The 16,177-nt window shown below is 49.8% G+C and overlaps 2 protein-coding genes across 10 annotated transcripts in view; one reads left to right on the forward strand and one right to left on the reverse strand.

Annotated features, from left to right (window-relative positions):
• Positions 1–8,908, forward strand: LOC122381746 (motile sperm domain-containing protein 1-like). 5 transcript variants are annotated; one of them, XM_043366316.1, is made up of 5 exons: positions 1–27; positions 4,967–5,131; positions 5,909–6,072; positions 6,497–6,680; positions 7,106–8,908. In XM_043366316.1, exons 2-5 carry the CDS (start codon positions 4,981–4,983, stop codon positions 7,309–7,311), a joined length of 705 nt encoding a protein of 234 aa, XP_043222251.1. In that variant the 5' UTR covers positions 1–27; positions 4,967–4,980; the 3' UTR covers positions 7,312–8,908. The 5 variants fall into 5 exon arrangements, with proteins under 5 accessions (XP_043222251.1, XP_043222248.1, XP_043222250.1 ...); XM_043366313.1 differs by lacking the exon at positions 1–27 and adding an exon at positions 350–446; XM_043366315.1 differs by lacking the exon at positions 1–27 and adding an exon at positions 356–441.
• LOC122381744 (ATP-dependent RNA helicase DDX24-like) overlaps positions 8,899–16,177 on the reverse strand; it is a 14,984-nt gene continuing 7,705 nt past the window's right edge. For all 5 annotated transcript variants that reach the window (XM_043366303.1, XM_043366304.1, XM_043366302.1 and 2 more), the window contains exons 2-12: positions 15,722–15,863; positions 15,124–15,519; positions 14,699–14,840; positions 13,650–13,822; positions 12,652–13,050; positions 12,156–12,295; positions 11,699–11,918; positions 10,897–11,014; positions 10,194–10,371; positions 9,709–9,854; positions 8,899–9,333 (exon numbers count right to left, since the gene is read on the reverse strand). In XM_043366303.1, the coding sequence (XP_043222238.1) occupies positions 8,981–9,333; positions 9,709–9,854; positions 10,194–10,371; positions 10,897–11,014; positions 11,699–11,918; positions 12,156–12,295; positions 12,652–13,050; positions 13,650–13,822; positions 14,699–14,840; positions 15,124–15,519; positions 15,722–15,829 (2,373 nt within the window). In that variant the 5' untranslated portion in view covers positions 15,830–15,863 and the 3' untranslated portion in view covers positions 8,899–8,980. The remainder of the gene's footprint in view (positions 9,334–9,708; positions 9,855–10,193; positions 10,372–10,896; positions 11,015–11,698; positions 11,919–12,155; positions 12,296–12,651; positions 13,051–13,649; positions 13,823–14,698; positions 14,841–15,123; positions 15,520–15,721; positions 15,864–16,177) is intronic.

Raw genomic sequence — 16,177 nt, forward strand, 5'->3', positions numbered from 1 at the left:
GTTACATCACGAACCAGTGACTTGCCAGTGACAAAACCAAGGCCCCAAAACCAACAAATACCATATCCTGTTCAATGCAGAAGGGCCAGTCTCTTCTCGTGCTGAGTTTCCATGGCAACAAGCGCTAGCAATAACTAGAACCAAAATATTGAACGTAAAGAACGCATTGCACTGATTGCTTTTTAATTATGAAGAAGCAAAGAGCCCTACCACTCATCCTGCACTAAAATTGTGCTTGCTTTTTTTCGATTAAATGGATTAAATCAAAAGACAGCTTTGATGTTCGCCAGTAGATAGCCTAGATAGCCGTCGTAGCTGCTATTGAACAGGTAGCCGCTGTTAGCTGAATGGGTTTATATAGCCTTGGCTGAATGTAAACAGAAACCCAGCTGTTGTAGTTGGCCAGTTGGCCACAAAGACGGGAAGTGGAAATTGAAGTAGGTGAGGTTAGTTATCAAAATCTCTTTCTCCCTAGTTTTTTTTCCATAGTTCAAGTACGCATTCATACACTGGCACTGGGACACTAGCGGGGTATCATATTTCAATTATGACTTAGCCAGCTTGGCAGTATTTTGTATTTCTGCAAAATAAGTTTTCACTCAAGTTTGTAATATTTTTGTTCAAGGCTGTCAATCTGCTCACCTGGTTCACTCACCTGGTGGGGTTCACAATCTCACGTCTGCAGACAGGAAGGAGTAGGCAGGGATACAGTAGGAACCCGCAGACACAAGGTGCACCAGCAGTTGCTACTACCGGAGTGGAGCGCCTGCACATATGTTTGCGCGAAAACAGGCATGGTTCAAGATGCAAACAAGAGTAGTTATGTTGTACATAATTGATGCAGGAGAAAGACAAAGTCAATGCTACTTTAAATGTGTCCATGGTACAGTGCATTTCGCAAGACGGAGAACAAAACAAGGCGGTTAGTGAAAGTCATACAGAGCGTCGCCTAGGGCTTCCGCCAGCAAACCCTTAAAGGTTTTGTAGTTAGGTTCCATTACGACGTGCTCCGGGAGGGAGTTCCATAGTCTCACACCGCGCACCGAGAATGACCTACGCCTGATATCAGTCTGCGAGCGGGAATGGAAAATCTTAAAGCAATGTCCGCGCATGCCTAACTGAGGAGGTAGAGTGAACAAGTCAGCGGGGGACACCGCACATTTGTCATGGAACACCTTGCAGTACTGAATCATATCAGCCCTTAGCAGTCTGCCTTGAATTGAATACAAGTTCAGCGATGAGAGCCGGGACCGATAATCCAGACTCGACAGGCCAGCGATATGCTTGGTCCAGTGACGCTGGACCGACTCCAGAGCGCGCAGGTCCCCCAGGTACCCAGTGTGCCACACACACGAGCAGTACTCGATAACTGGTCTTATGTGAGTACGGAAAAGTGTCAGCATAAAGTCCGGAGATCGGCACACCGTGCTCCTCAGGAGGTTTTGAGAAAGACCTGCGGCCTTGTGGACAGTAAGTAGCGGATATGTGGTCGTGGAATTTGAGGCTCGAGTCCACCAGTACTCCGAGATCCGGATGGGAGGGGACAACTCGAATCGGGGAATTATCGATGTTATACACTGGAGGTGGAAGAGATTGAGATTGAGCCTTGCTCTGAAAACGTATGACCACACATTTGTCACGGTTCAGGCGAAGGTCCCATGACGAAGAAATACGGTGCAGGGCAGTGATGTCCTGTTGACAAAGCGAGGAGGCATGGTCATATGCGTCTGCTGAGCTGTGGGCAACTTTCATGTAAAGCTTCAGATCGTCAGCGAAAATCTTGTGACTAGATGCGAGACTGCTACCAATATGGTTAATAAAAACTAAAAACAAAATCGGACCAAGGACCGAGCCCTGTGGGACCCCACTGGACACGGGGCGAGTTTTGCTCAGTACACCTTTCACTGACACAGACAGAGATCGGCCAATCAGAAAATCTTCAATCCAGTAGATGAGGGGCTCTGCAATGCCGATCATGCGTAGCTTGCGAAGAAGGATAGAGTGAGAGACAACATCAAATGCTTTGGCAAAGTCAAACATCACGAGGTCAGTAACACAGCCATCATCAAGCCATTTAGTAAGACACCTCGTCATATACAAGGATCAGCTGATCCTGAGTGGATCTCCCGGCTCTGAAACCGAATTGGTTATTTGTCAGCATAGAGTTCTCTTCCAGGTAGGTTGTAAGCTGCTGGCAGATCAGGCGCTCTAGACATTTGCAAGACACCGAAGTCAAGCTGATGGGACGATAGTTCAGGGGGTTATATCTCGAGCCCTTCTTGAATAAAGGAATTACGACGGATATCTTCCAAGAAGCAGGTAAGCGACGTTCTCTGAGTGACTGTCTGAAAATAACAAACAAGGGAAATGCTAGGCTGTTTGCACAAGCTCGTAAGAGCGATGGGTGAAGGTTGTCTGGGCCAGCAGCTGAGTGGGGGTCCAGTGATCGCAGCACTGCAAGAACCTCGTCAACAGAGAAGTCAACGGGTGGCATAACAGAGTCCGCTGTTTCGTGAGGGGACTGGTTAGGGTTGGGGGGACCGCGGCCGAAGACGCTCTCAAAGGCCTCAGCAAAGGCTTCAGCCATTGTAGCAGGGTCATCTGAAAGCGTGTCATTGCAAAGTCGTAAGGGACCAACGCCAGGGCAGCCTACCTTTTTACGCCTGAGATGTGCATGCAGAGCCTTAGGGTTAGAGGCAGACTCCTGGAGCAGTTTCTGTTCGTAGCACGCCTGGGACTCCAGGGCAAACCTTTTCAGAGAGCGATTGAGGGTGAAGAAAGTATCGAGTGCTGATATGGCCGCTGCAGATCGCCTGCCATGGGTAAATCTCATCTTTTTGTACGTCTCCCATGCGTGCCTCCTCCGGTGTCTGAGGCTGCCAGGGGGGTTTGTCCTCCATGGGGGACGGGTGTTGTCAGCAGAGGAAGTTCCTGTAGGGACAAAATCGTCGATAAGAGGCGACAGTCTGTCCAGGAAGCGGGTGTACATCTGGTTGACATCGCAGCCTGTAAATTCAGCGCTCCAGTCAATAACGTTCAGTTCGCGGGAGATGCGATCAAATTTCGCCCTGTGCCACTTCCTGAACTGAGTGCTAGATTGGGACGTTGGGGGTGAATAGTCAAACACATAGTTACAAAGTACCGGGCAGTGATCGCAGCCCGGCAGGGGCGGAAGTACCGAAGAAGTACCCATCCTGTCAGTTTCAGTTGTAAGCACAAGATCGAGTGTGCTTCCAGAGCGGGGGTAAGTGGGGACGCAGATCCATTGAGTTAATCCAAGCGACATGAAGGTGTCATAGAAATCAGTGTCACAGCCTGACGCGCGAGATGAGGGGCTGCTGGAATCCCACGCGAGGGACGGGAGATTGAAGTCCCCCATGAGCACGACTTCACGGTCTGCACAAAAAGAAATGAGAAAATCCAAGAGATGCTGATTGGCTTCAGGCTCCGACGACGGGGGGCGGTAGACTGCAACAATATGTACACTGAATTCTGGCAATACAATGGCAACAGTGTTAGGACAATCAGTTTCAATTTGTTCGAACTTCAAGCAATTTTTAACATAGATACAAACACCGTGCTTGGCAAAAGAGCCTTCAGTATCTTTTCTGACCACTCTGAAGCCAGGAATGTCGATAAATGAATCTGGCATAGAGCTGAGGAGATGAGATTCCGTTATACACATGATATGGACACTGTGACACAGTATAAAATCTTGCACCACCGGCATTTTACGGACTAGCGAGTTCACATTAGACTGACTTATGTTAAGGACGAATGTGCTGCGGCTGTAGGAACTGGTAGTCAAAGCTACACGTTTGACTCAGGGTCAGGGGCATCATTGTTGTTGGAGTTGTTAGGGTGGTCATCAGAGGGCGGGGCAGCAGGGGCCTGGGGGTTGTCATCCTGGGTGTCCTGGTTCCCGTCCCCGACACGAGCTGGTTGAACACTCGTGTTGACAGCTGGTTCTGGTACTCTGCTCTCGCGCCTAGAATCAGCAGTATGGTGAGGGCTGGAGGCAGTGCCAGTCTCAGTAGCAGCACGCTTAACTCGGAGCTCCGATCTCTGTTTGTAAGTTAGATCTCTGCGAATAAAGACGGAGCCAAAACGGTCAGAGTCTTTCAGCTGCTTGGCCCTGTCGAGTATGAGCTTCCGGACATCATCATCACAAACTTTGCCTCTGTAAAGGTCAGTTTCCGAGGGGATTCGGACTACATCAGTCAGAGAAACTTTCTGGTGAATGAGGAAATCAGTCACCTGTTCGAAAGCCTGTACAGCAGCATTAGCTGAGCGGGCCCCCAGGCCTCGAATGACCAGGGAAGACCTGCGCTTTTGCTGCTCCTGCAGCTCACGCAGCTCCTCTCGAACAATTTTCCTGTACTCAGATGAGGCTGAGGCGGGAGGGACATCAGGGTTAGCTGGTGGTCTGGGGACTTCACGTTGGGCAGCACCGGGAGTGGCAGCAGCGTCAGGCACTGGTGGGTTGGAGGCAGACAGGCTAGGCCAGGACGGATCCGGTGGAGGCCCGGCACGTATCAGGCCAATCTCCGCCTTCAACTGCTGCACGACAGAGCTCATTCCATGTAACTGTTGGGACAGATGTTTGACCAGTTCAACCAGCTGAGTCTCAGTACTGTTCGCGTGAGAGCCCCCATGCCAGGCAGTGAGACTAAAATCAAGTCTACATTTGGTGCATATGTACATGATGCCAGCTGCAGTTTAAACATATCAATATCTATTCATTCATCCATTTTATCATGTCCATTTTATCGTTCTCTGACAATATGAAAATGATGGGTTACGATGGCCTCTCCGACCGACAATTTTATGGCACAAATTGAAATGTCACTAAATGATGACCCTTACTTGTCTTCGTAACATCTCATCTAGGTTTAATATGCTGACATGCCAATTGGAGTTGAATTCGAATAAGTATTGACCAATTGATTGTCATGTTCATTCACAGATACACAACAGACAATGGCCTCCAGGAAGACATCAGGAAAAGGGAGCCTGAAATACCCAGTATTTGTGTTTCCATCAGCATTAAATTTTTACATGGATGATCCAGCAAGTCTCAAGCAAGTGATCACTCTTTACAACCCGTATGACATAGGGATCACTTTCAAAGGTAAATGACTTTGGATTGCTTTCATTTGATAGCAAATGTTACGGTTTGGCAGGTACCTTCAGACTTCCTACATGTTTACTGAAATAGTAAATCAAGTAATTTAGTTTGTAACTTTGTAGGATGACAAGTCATAAGTACTTTTTGAGTAGGAAAAACATACAGCACATGGGTGGACGCGTTTCGTCGTTATTACATGTAAGCACTGGCATGTGTGAGCATCATTAGTATTATTATTGTGTTGAAAGTGACAATGATATTTTCTTCTTATTTCAACATAACCTTATCATAAATCACTACAGATCATGATCGCCCAAGGTCAATTTTCAGCACAATATTAGGTACTTTTGCCATGGTTCACAAAACACTACTCACCAGCACCTTTTTAGTAAGTGTGGTTGTTTAAATCCAGCATAATTCTATATAAAGCATGGTAAAATGGAAAGCCACTGCATCCTGAGTGCTGTTTGATGTCAGGTTTTTATTAGCATGCTGCTGGTTTTCCCTTTTATGGAAGTTCATTGTTGGAATTTCTTGGCCCCTCATTGGTGAACTGTATAGTCCATTGAATTTGGCTAATATAGCCAAATGATAAATGTGAATTTGACTAAGAGAAGCATATAAATGCCAGCCTGCTGACGAGAAATGGTGACTGAACAGTGAGTGCCTGGGCCTGGCTGCATTACTTACTATATTGGCATTACCCTAACATTTTGTCTGGAAATGGCCCTGTAACAGGAAACCTGAGTGCCCTCTTTTTCTGTCCACTTTCTCTTTTAGTGTATGCCAACCAGCCATCCAAATACAAGGTGATGGACCCAATCGGTTCCATCAAGGCCAGGTGCTGCATCGACATCGTAGTGCGTCACGTCAGTCCCAGCTTGCAAAACGTCAACGTCAGCGACAAATTTCGGGTGGACATTGTCGAGGTCGGCCAGAAAGAAGTGAGTTACCTCTAGCTTATTAATTATTTCATATTAGTCAATACATCAAGATAGTCAAACGAGTGAGCGTTCTTCTGAGATTTTTTTTTATCACCTCTCAAATAGTTATGCGTTTATGCTCTGTGATTATTCGTACAGCACGATTTACCTGGCAAAAATATTGATACATTGATCACTAAGCAGTATTCTGTGATGGTTAACGATCATCCTCGTTTTCCACCGGTCATCTATGATTGCTGTTATTAAATTTTCAGATCAGGTGTCTGTGACCGGCCCGTACTGATGCCGCTCCTTTCAGCATGGTTGCGATTTTCTCTGTGAGTTTCTATCGCCGGTCTAAGATGCTGTGACCCTCTCTGTCATGCTATGACGTCCGTCTCCGTGACGCTGTGAGCCCCTGTAACACCCCGTCAAATGTCGGCAGTTGATCGGCCGCACCTACATCCCGTCCACCCTGCTGCCGGGCCGGCCGCCAGCTGACGACCAGGACGAGCTCGAGCACGAACAGGAGCGGGAGGGCTTCCACTCGGCACTGCAGGAGGCCAGACTAACCACCGGCGGACAGCAGGCGGCCGCCGACGTTGCGCGAGCCGCCAGAGAGATGAAAGGTGGGACCGCCGCCGCTGTGGCACGGAGGTGGGCGTATAGGAATAGGAGGGATTGAGGACGATAATAGAGAGTAAGCAAGAGGCAGGCGTTACGGACCCGAGGCGGTTTTATCGGGCGTCTGGCCAGTGAAAGGTCTCTGCTTTCGCATGGCGCTTTGTTGTAGATCTGCTGTTTGTTTCCGTGCTCTTTTTTGTGGTGGTGCGATTTCAAAAGCCATTGTTAATTTGTCCCGTGATTCGGGCGGTCGGTATGATACTGAGATAATATTCTCCAGCTCTACCGACACCGGTAACCAGATCCCGACCGGGGACCGCAGCCCTCTTCTCTCAGTAACCACACAGCGAGACGGCGGTATGATCTGAGATAATGCGATGACCGTCGGACGTAATTACTGCCCTCACTGACGTGTTCCGTGTCTCGGCAGGCGCCTACAACACGTCGGAGGTGAGCCAGCACCACTGTCTGGTGGTGGGTGCCGCGCTGGTCTGTATCGCCGCCCTGCTGCTACCCACCGCCGGCGAGACGACCCAGTCGCTGGTGCCGCCGCAGCTCCACCTCAGCACACAGGTTAAACTGGCCTTCGCCTACGGCCTGGGTCTCCTCACCATGGCCCTGCTGCGCCCCGCCTGAGACCAGGCGAGGTGGGCCCGGCGCGAACCGCCCGGCTGGAGACGCGTGGATCGGTCAGTTCAGGCTTGGACACCTATATTTATCACTGGGGACAGTTGACCGGATAGACCTGATTGGGGGAGGCTATCCGGCTGATTTGACAATGAATTGACAAGAACCTAGCAGACAAATAGTTCAGATTTGGAGCGTCAAGAAAGCTGAAACGGGCATCGAATCTCCCTATAACGTTTGAGGCTGAGCTTCTATATAAAAAATGCAGTCTTAACCGTTGGGAGAAGGGATCAAAATTACCGTTTGGAGAAGGGATCAAAATTGTGTACTGATTTTGAGTATCGGGTAGTCACGGCCTTGTATGAGGAACTTCGCCGATCTGGTGATTAGAGCGGCCCGCAGCCATACATACGAGTACTGCCCTGCATCCATACGCCGTATGTGATTTGGTAGAGACCTCTGATGATTTTGGTGACCCCGAATGTGGTATTGCGGGGTGAGCTACTCGAATGACGGGACGGCTGAAATGAGAGGGGCCCGAAACGATGCGATAATGTTACGATCTTCAGCGTCACGATATTGTATCTTACTGACGCGTCGACATTTATTGGCGAGTAGCTAAATGGTTGTAATTATTGCGTGAGTCTTATTTTCCGCACACGGTAAACCTGCTTTAACAGTTTTAATACACGTAAAGATATGTAATTACAATGTATTATTTGTAGTGGAACCGCTGTAAAGTTGTGTCCTCGTTCTATTCAATTACTGAGTACGCGCTTGCGTTATTGTGACTGTATTTCGTATGCAATGCGCGTCAAGAGTAGTTTTAATTGGGAAGCATTCTGTGTATATATAGACGGGTGTTCGTAATATTTATTCCTGAATAGATAGTGTCTTATGAATTCGGCCAGACGTCGTAAGCCCAGTGCTTCAGGAAAGTTTCCATTTGATTTCGAAGCGATCGCTTCTGATTGAATGATGTCCGTTACTTTTCAATCACCTTTTCAGTGCAAGAAAGTTCGTAGCCACAATGTACTGAAATTTTATCAATGCTTTAGATGCTAGTATGTAGCTATGATCGATTACATTCTGATGGCGCGAAATGTTGAGTACCATATGTTCACTCGTTGACAACATTGTGTTTGCGCGAGTGTTGTATTATGTTCCGCCAGGGTTGCATTATGTAATGGCGAAGGCGTATTTTCGGCCGGGAACGAGCACATGTCACGTGTGCAGTCCCCAGTGCAGCCCCCGCTATCCCGTGTGAGAAAACCTGTCTCAATCATGTCTGTATGTGCCGGCGCCTGTACCGCCGCTGCCGCTCGGCAGCCGTGTCCGACTCGACTTCTGTATGCGGGCGGAGGCGCTGAACGTGTCAGTGGGCGGTGTCGGGTGCCCAGGCTGTGAATGACCGTCGGTAGGGGTCCGGCCGCACCCCAGACAGTCTGTAGGGGTCCGGGTGCACCCGCGACCGGAGGTGTCTCGCCGTGTGGTTACTGAGAGTAGAGGGCTCAGCGGTCCCCAGTCGGGATTCGAACCGGTGTCGGTGGAGCTGGAGGATATTTTTCATCAGGGTGAACTGAAATACACATAGACTGTGTTCGCATCATTGTATTTTGTCGTCGAAACGCCCCCAGCCAGCACACGATAACAAATGGTCCATTTCCCCAACCCAGACCTATTTCCCCTTCCTAGCGAACCATTTCTTCTTTCTCCTCCTTTTTGCGCTGGATGGCGGAGTCGCTTTCTTTGCGACCGTAGTCGATGCCGCTAAGGACTTGGACTTTTTCCTTGGTTTACCCGGGGACTGTGACGAGTTTTCGGTCACACCATCGCCTGACTGCGGCGCTACCGTCGCCTTCTGGGACGGAGGCGGACTCTGGGGCTCACCGTCGTCAGCGGGCTCTGCCAGCGCCTCCTCGGGCTGCGGCTGCTCTCGAGTCTCCTGTTCCGTGGTCTCCTCTGACGGCTGAGCGGCGGCTCCCTTTTTCTTCTTACGCACGCTGGCCTTGGCCACGTCCAAAGCAGACACTGCCCGGCAGAAGACATTAGTTCATTGAAGAATATCGTGTGCTTTGTGCAATACACTACCAGTAACCGGTATTGGGGATAGATAGTTGATGGCTATGACGGATACCACTCATCACCGGGCATTTTCCAGATTTGAGAGATGGCTGGCAACACGAACACTTACTACGTTGCAAGATGCCGTTGAAATATATTTTTTCACACTATATGGCTTCAAAAAGTATATTGCAATTATATAGATCAACATTCCAATTATCGTTCCAGCGAGAAAGTCCACTTTAGCGGCATTAATTACCACTTCATTTGCACAAACAGAACGTCCTCTAAGTAACTCATCAGTCACAACTTCGTTACCGAGTCGAGCGGCGCGTCACTCACCGTTTCTGGCGGGCACCTGCAGACGGCCGTGTCTGGTGAACGGCTGCCACACCTGGGCCCGCTTCTTCAGCATGTCCTTCAGCTGGGCGCGGCCGGAGCGGATCTCCAGCTGCGTCCTACGCTCGGCGTCCTCGTCCCGCTCCGGCCTGACGGGTCAGGTCGGGTCACAGGTCATAGCACGGTCGGGGCACAGCTCAAAGGCGGAGCCGCTCGGGTCAGGGTGGAAGGTTGGGCCGTGTATAACGACCGTTGTGATCAATTCAGAACCACGGAATACAGATCATAACACCAGCGAAGTGTTAACTGAATACATTACAGACGACCGTGCTAGCCCGCTAAAAGACAGATAACAAGGCAGGTCACATTAAAGGAAGTGTCCCACTAGACAGGCGGCAACTTACAAAAGTGTAGCTAGTACACAAACGAGAAAATAAACTGATACTCCGCTCGGCTATACCCCAGCGGCCCTGTCCACCACAACTGACCGCATGGCGTCGTCCAGCTCGATGTCCATCTGCTCTGCGGCCCTCTCAGCCCAGCTGCGGCTGCCGGCGGCGCGGCGCTGTCGGAACTCTGCCAGGTTGATGGAGCGGGCCAGTGCCACGTGCCGCGCCAGGGGCCGGAGCACGTCCTGGTCCACGCTGAACGGCGGCAGATCAGACTCTGCCGGCGACAGTGGGGTGACCGATACGTCAAGTAATCACTTGACAACATTATGCACATTAGTCGGGTTTACATAGCATTTTTGACGAGGCTCTAGCTCGTTTATTTGGCGATAATTTCGAAGCAAAGGTCTTCAGATATGAGATATTTAGAGGGGATCATTTTGTAAATTGTTGAGCACCATTGGCATCTTTTGCAACATCCGGACGGGGATATAAGCTTGCAAAAAACCCTATGTAAACACGTCTTTTGTCATGGGTGATGATCGGAGCATACGGTGTACAAGGAGCAGTTTGACTGACGGGTTGAACATTATCCACCGCATACAGAATTTGTTTATCGGGAATATCCGACAACACTCACGTCCTTGCTTGTTGCTAGACTTGGCAACCACAAACTGTTTTGTAATTAGGCGAATTTGAACGCAAATGGTGTCCTTGCTTATTGCTAGACATGGCAACACAAACTGTTCTGTACCTTGGCGAATTTGAAAACAAACGGTGACGATCTAATCGATGCACTAACCTCTGTTCAGTTGCCGGAGCAGTTTCCTGTAGGCGCCCACTTCACCGGGCTCCACGAACATGACGCTGAGTCCCTCGGAGAGAGCGCGCGCCGTCCGACCGCTGCGGTGGACGTACGCCTGTCGACAGTTAGTAATATAGCATCGTGAAACAGACTTCCCCAGGTCCCCATCCACACAGCAAAGCAATTAGATAACGAAACAAAATTCGTAAAAAGAAATACTGAGGAGGTAAGCTCTAGATTCATCACTCATTGAACTCAGATGTCAGAACACAAACAGGCCTCATAATTACACATAACCTTCAAAGCAGTGTTACATTTTTCAGACTTCTTGGTGGCAAATCACACCTAATGGGGAAAATATTTTCATCCCTAAAATATGAATGACCGACTTAACTTCATCTCTGAAAACAGTTTCATGTATTCCCAACAGCCAGTTCACATGTCACTTGACAGTTGATGCACCCACATCCTTTTGTTCCGCACCCTGTCAAGATCCTGACATGAAATCCTGGTTTATCAGTTGGCATAAAAATTGGCATTACACCATTTTGCAAAAATACTTCAGTTATTTACTTTCCTTTTTCTCATCCTAGGATTTTTTTTTTCTTCATCGGCACACCCAACCAATATCCAATTTTAGAACACTGCTTCAAAGAAGCGTCTGACCGAATAATAGTGACTGTGTTACAACTTACATGGTAATCGGCACGGCCTAAAACCCAAATTAACATCCCGCAGCCGCTGCATTTTAACGTGAATCTACCGTCACGCGCCTGCTCCTGTCCACAGCAGCACTCACATCAGTAGTGCGGGGCACCTGGTAGTGGATCACGTGCTCCACGCCTGGCACGTCCAGACCGCGCGCCGCCACGTCTGTGGACACGAGCACGGCGCAGCGTCGCGCCTGGAACCGCTGCAGACTCTTGAGCCGGGCGCGCTGCTGCATGTTGGCGTGCAGCAGCAGCGGCTGCATCTCAAGCAGGCTGAGCAGGCGGCCCAGACGCGTCACGCAGTCGATGCTGAGATCAAGGGGCAAGGAGGGAGAGATTATACAGAGTGAGATTATACAGAGGTACGATCATCCATACAGTGAAATCACCGGTTAGCCGGACAGTGAAATGACCGGACTAGTCGGACAACAAAATTAACATCGTCCTCAATATACCCTGGAATGAAAAAAAAAACTAGATAGGCACATCGAGCAGTGCCAAGAGCTATCGCATCGGACGGTACCACGAAGTGCCTCACTTACGTACCTGTTGCAGAAGACGAGTGTCCGGCCCGGGTGCTGGAGCGCGAAGTAGTAGAGCAGCTCGTCTTTCTCGGGGATGGAGCACGAGACGGCCATCTCGGTCAGAGTGGTGGCCGTGCCCACTGAGCGCGTGATGTCCACGACCTGGGGACGTCAGAGGGGGAGTAGTGACGTCCATCACAGCATCGGGGATGTGTACAATTGGGGAGGTGTCCACTCGCTTCATATGAGGTGATAGCCAGCACATGTCCGAAATGTTTAGTTCAGCGATGGACTGGCATCTCGAGACACGGCTGATGTTTCCGGATTGAAGTGTTTCGGTCCGGGACGTCTATCCACGGCTAGCAACTTAGGGCAAGGGACTAGATGGTTGCGCTACGAAACCTATTACCGATATAGACCGGCTTTGGGGCCACCACTGAACGAAACAGCACCAACGACTGACACGAGCAATGACGGAAACATGCATTACAAATAACAAAAACATGATCGACTCGTACCTTTTTATTTTTGTCCCTGATGCCGATCATGGCGGTGATGTGTTTGAGTTTCTGTCCGGTGGTGAGCTCGCCGAGCTGTTTGAGGTCGCGCCCCTTGGCCCTCTCCTGCTCCAGGGTCAGAGTGGCCGAGAAGACAAAGTTCTGCCGGCGCGCCGCCCGCTCCGGGTCGGCGTTGACCCGCTCCAGGAGCAGGTGCAGCTGCTGGAAGTGGCCCTTCTCCAGCATCCGGTCCGTCTCGTCCACCACCAGGAAGGCGAGCCGGCTGAGGTCGGAGAGGAACCGGTCGCCGGCCTCGATAAACTCCCAGAGCCGGCCGGGCGTGGCGACGACCACCTCTGGCCGGCGGCTGAGCAGTCGCTGCTGCTTCTGCTCCGACATGCCGCCCACCACCGTCACCACCTGGAAACGAGGGGAGGGACCAACGTCAGAACCTGGAAACGAGGGAGGGAACCAATGTCAGAACCCCTGGAACGGAGGGAAGGAACTGATGTCAAAATCTCCGGAACGGAGGGAAGGAATGAACGTCAAAACCGGGAAAGGAGGGTTGAAACTTGGAGCTACCATTACAGCATGGAACGGGAGGTTGCGAGACGCTCCGTTCCACCTTTTGATCCAATTTTGATCCGCGACCTTTTAACCCGACCGGTCGGATCAAACTACCGTCATAACACGGAGCAGAGCAGCCCTGCGAAAACAGCGTCAGAACGCGGACAGAAGGGAAGGAACTACCGTCCCACGTAGTATCGTAGCGCATTTGTCGCGGCAGACGCTTTCTGATCTGACATTGCGGCAGCCATACGATCCTCCACCAGTGACTGGTAATGTATGGGAACGTGCACCATCTCGATATCAGGACCTGACACTTATAAGTCACTGATAAGACGTGATATTATATTCAGGTATGTACCGACAATATAATGTCGGTAATAATCATCATCTACAACTCCTCCATTCCACACGGACAGACAGACCCCTGCCTGGACTAAATTGCGACTTACTTTGACTCCGGTGTATTTCGCGACTGCAACGATGTGGTCTTTGACTTGAATGGCGAGCTCCCGGGTGGGGGCGAGGATGAGCGCCCGGGGTCCGCCCGGAGTCGACTCCGCAGAACCGTCGTCAGTCGGCCAGTCGGAGTCGTCATCGGAGTCGACAGCTGACCGATTGGCGGCTGCGAAAAAAAAGAGGTAAATGTGATGTTCGCTTGTAGCAAGATATAGTGTCCACTGTGCACCACATTAACGTGCACCCAATTGATTTCTAGTTCGGTAATTGCTGTCAAGATAAATTAAGATAGCGTTATTAATTAACAGCTTGTTAAAGGGACTATCCCACCTTCTAAAATGTTGTTAAAACCAGTTAAATTGTGCCCGACTTTATAGATTGGATGACCAGGAACACGGTTCTGGCATTTATTTTTCATTAAACATCTTAGGCTTCCCATATTCCAAACACAAACATTCAAATATGTGACGTCACAGCCCAAAATTACCTCCTTCCCCAGGCCACATTACTGTCATAAAGCTGATTCTTTTTACTCTGTAGGCACCACAACAAAGTTCAGACCAAGTTTTAAGCGATTTTTCAACGAACAAACCCATTTAAATCAGATTGACTAAACGAGGTGACGTCACACTAACGGTCGCTCCATGTTGAAGATGGGGCCTTGTGCAAGGCCCATTTTCAAATGAAGGGAACGAATTTCTTCAACACCAAGAGGCCGCGGGGGTTGCAACCTAGATAGATAGTGGTTTCTGAACCTCGCCGCAAACTTGGCTATCTCAACTCAAACCCCATGTTAAAGGTGGGATAGTCCCTTTAATTTACAAAAAGAAAGGAAAAAAAATAAATCGGCGTGGTGCAACTGATAATGCATTGAACAACGCCCAGACTAAAAAAAACTAACTGAAATAAATTATTGAAAACTATCATATATCTCCTTCGAGAATCTGATGGGAATGTGGTTCGCGTATCATCCACCATACACATTCTGAACATTGATCTGAAAAAGGCACTCCACGGTTTGTCATGGAGCCCGTGCTCTCACCGGCACCGGCGGCGCTGCGCTGCATCTCCTTCATGACGCCGTACAGCACGGGCAGCGCGAAGGCCAGCGTCTTTCCGGAGCCGGTCTCAGCGGCGCCAACCACGTCCATCCTGCCGCGGATGGCGGCCGGCAGACAGCGCCTCTGAAACCGGACAGCAGAACGTTAGTGGAACAGACAGCGGTTCAGGAAACAGACTATTTAGCTTAACTGTTTTAAATCGCGGATGGGTGGAAACATTGCCGACGGCAACTATTCATCACGGCCGTTTAAGATTTGCATCTTCAGCTGCAAAGCCGACCACATCATTATCGCTGATCGCTTTATTATTACCGTACGTTATCCTTCTCCAGTATAACATAATCATTAATCAACCACTAGCACCCCAGCCGATTTTCTCTAACCCCTGCCGTGCACCACGCCTCACCTGTATCTCGGTGGGCTGCTCGTAGCCCAGCTCGGCCAGGCCGGCCAGTAGAGGCTGCGGCACGTGCAGCACGTCCCAGTTGGATACGTCCGTTCCCGACGCCTCGATCACGGCGGCCAGGTCCACTGCTGATGGATCAGCAGATGGTGTAGCATCGGCAGGGGCGCCGTTCTTCCGCTGTTTCTTGGCCGGTGGTTCGGAACTAGTGGCTGCAGCTTCCGTGTTTTCCTTTCGTTTTTTCTTGCGTTTCTTTTTGGGTATATCAGCGGTGTTGATTTCGGTGACTTCTGTACGATCTGCTGTTTCCTCCGAATCGTCATCGTTAGAAGGCTTCACCAGCTTCTTCCCTTTCTTCTTTCCTGATTTCTTCGCAACTTTGTCAGGTTTCCCATGATCCTAAGGATATCAATGATCAGCATGTCACTTGTCAGCTTATAAAGGAAAAATAAAATTCACCGATAGTTTATCAACACCAATCGAATTTCGAAAATGAAACAGTAACCTCACGCATATATATCGATGTGTTGGAAGACGCCCGTCATTCATTTATTGATCCGAGAAAAAAAATGCAGCAAACGTTCACAACTGCATTACTTACTGCTGAAATCACGCTGCCTGGTAGCTCTTCAAAAAAGGTCATTCCACCGAAACTGTCAGCGCCGGATGCAAAATCGGCCAGTGACATCGGCTTTGATGGTTTCCACATCTTTGACGAAGTATGCTAAGAAGAGTTTGGAAATCTGAAAGACAAACAGAACAAGGATCACCGATGTTGTCAGCAGTCAACCGTATGTCAGACACAGTAAGCCAGATCAACTACGAGGCAGCCAGGGCCGTTTCACCGGTGATAGCAGCACGCTGCTATAACATGTGTCAAATTGGGTTTCCATGGAGACGTCAAGAAGCCTATTCCTCCAACACTACCAGAAGTGTGACGTCAGCTCACGAAATGGAACAGCAGCGTGCTGCCATCACCGGTGAAACACCACCCGGACCTGGCCGTAGCACGCCATGGCAGGGAGCCAGACTTGGCGATCCAAAACCACATCAACTC

This window comes from Amphibalanus amphitrite, unplaced genomic scaffold (assembly GCF_019059575.1).
Source record: "Amphibalanus amphitrite isolate SeventyFive unplaced genomic scaffold, NRLGWU_Aamphi_draft 000126F_arrow, whole genome shotgun sequence".
Lineage (NCBI taxonomy): Eukaryota > Metazoa > Arthropoda > Thecostraca > Balanomorpha > Balanidae > Amphibalanus > Amphibalanus amphitrite.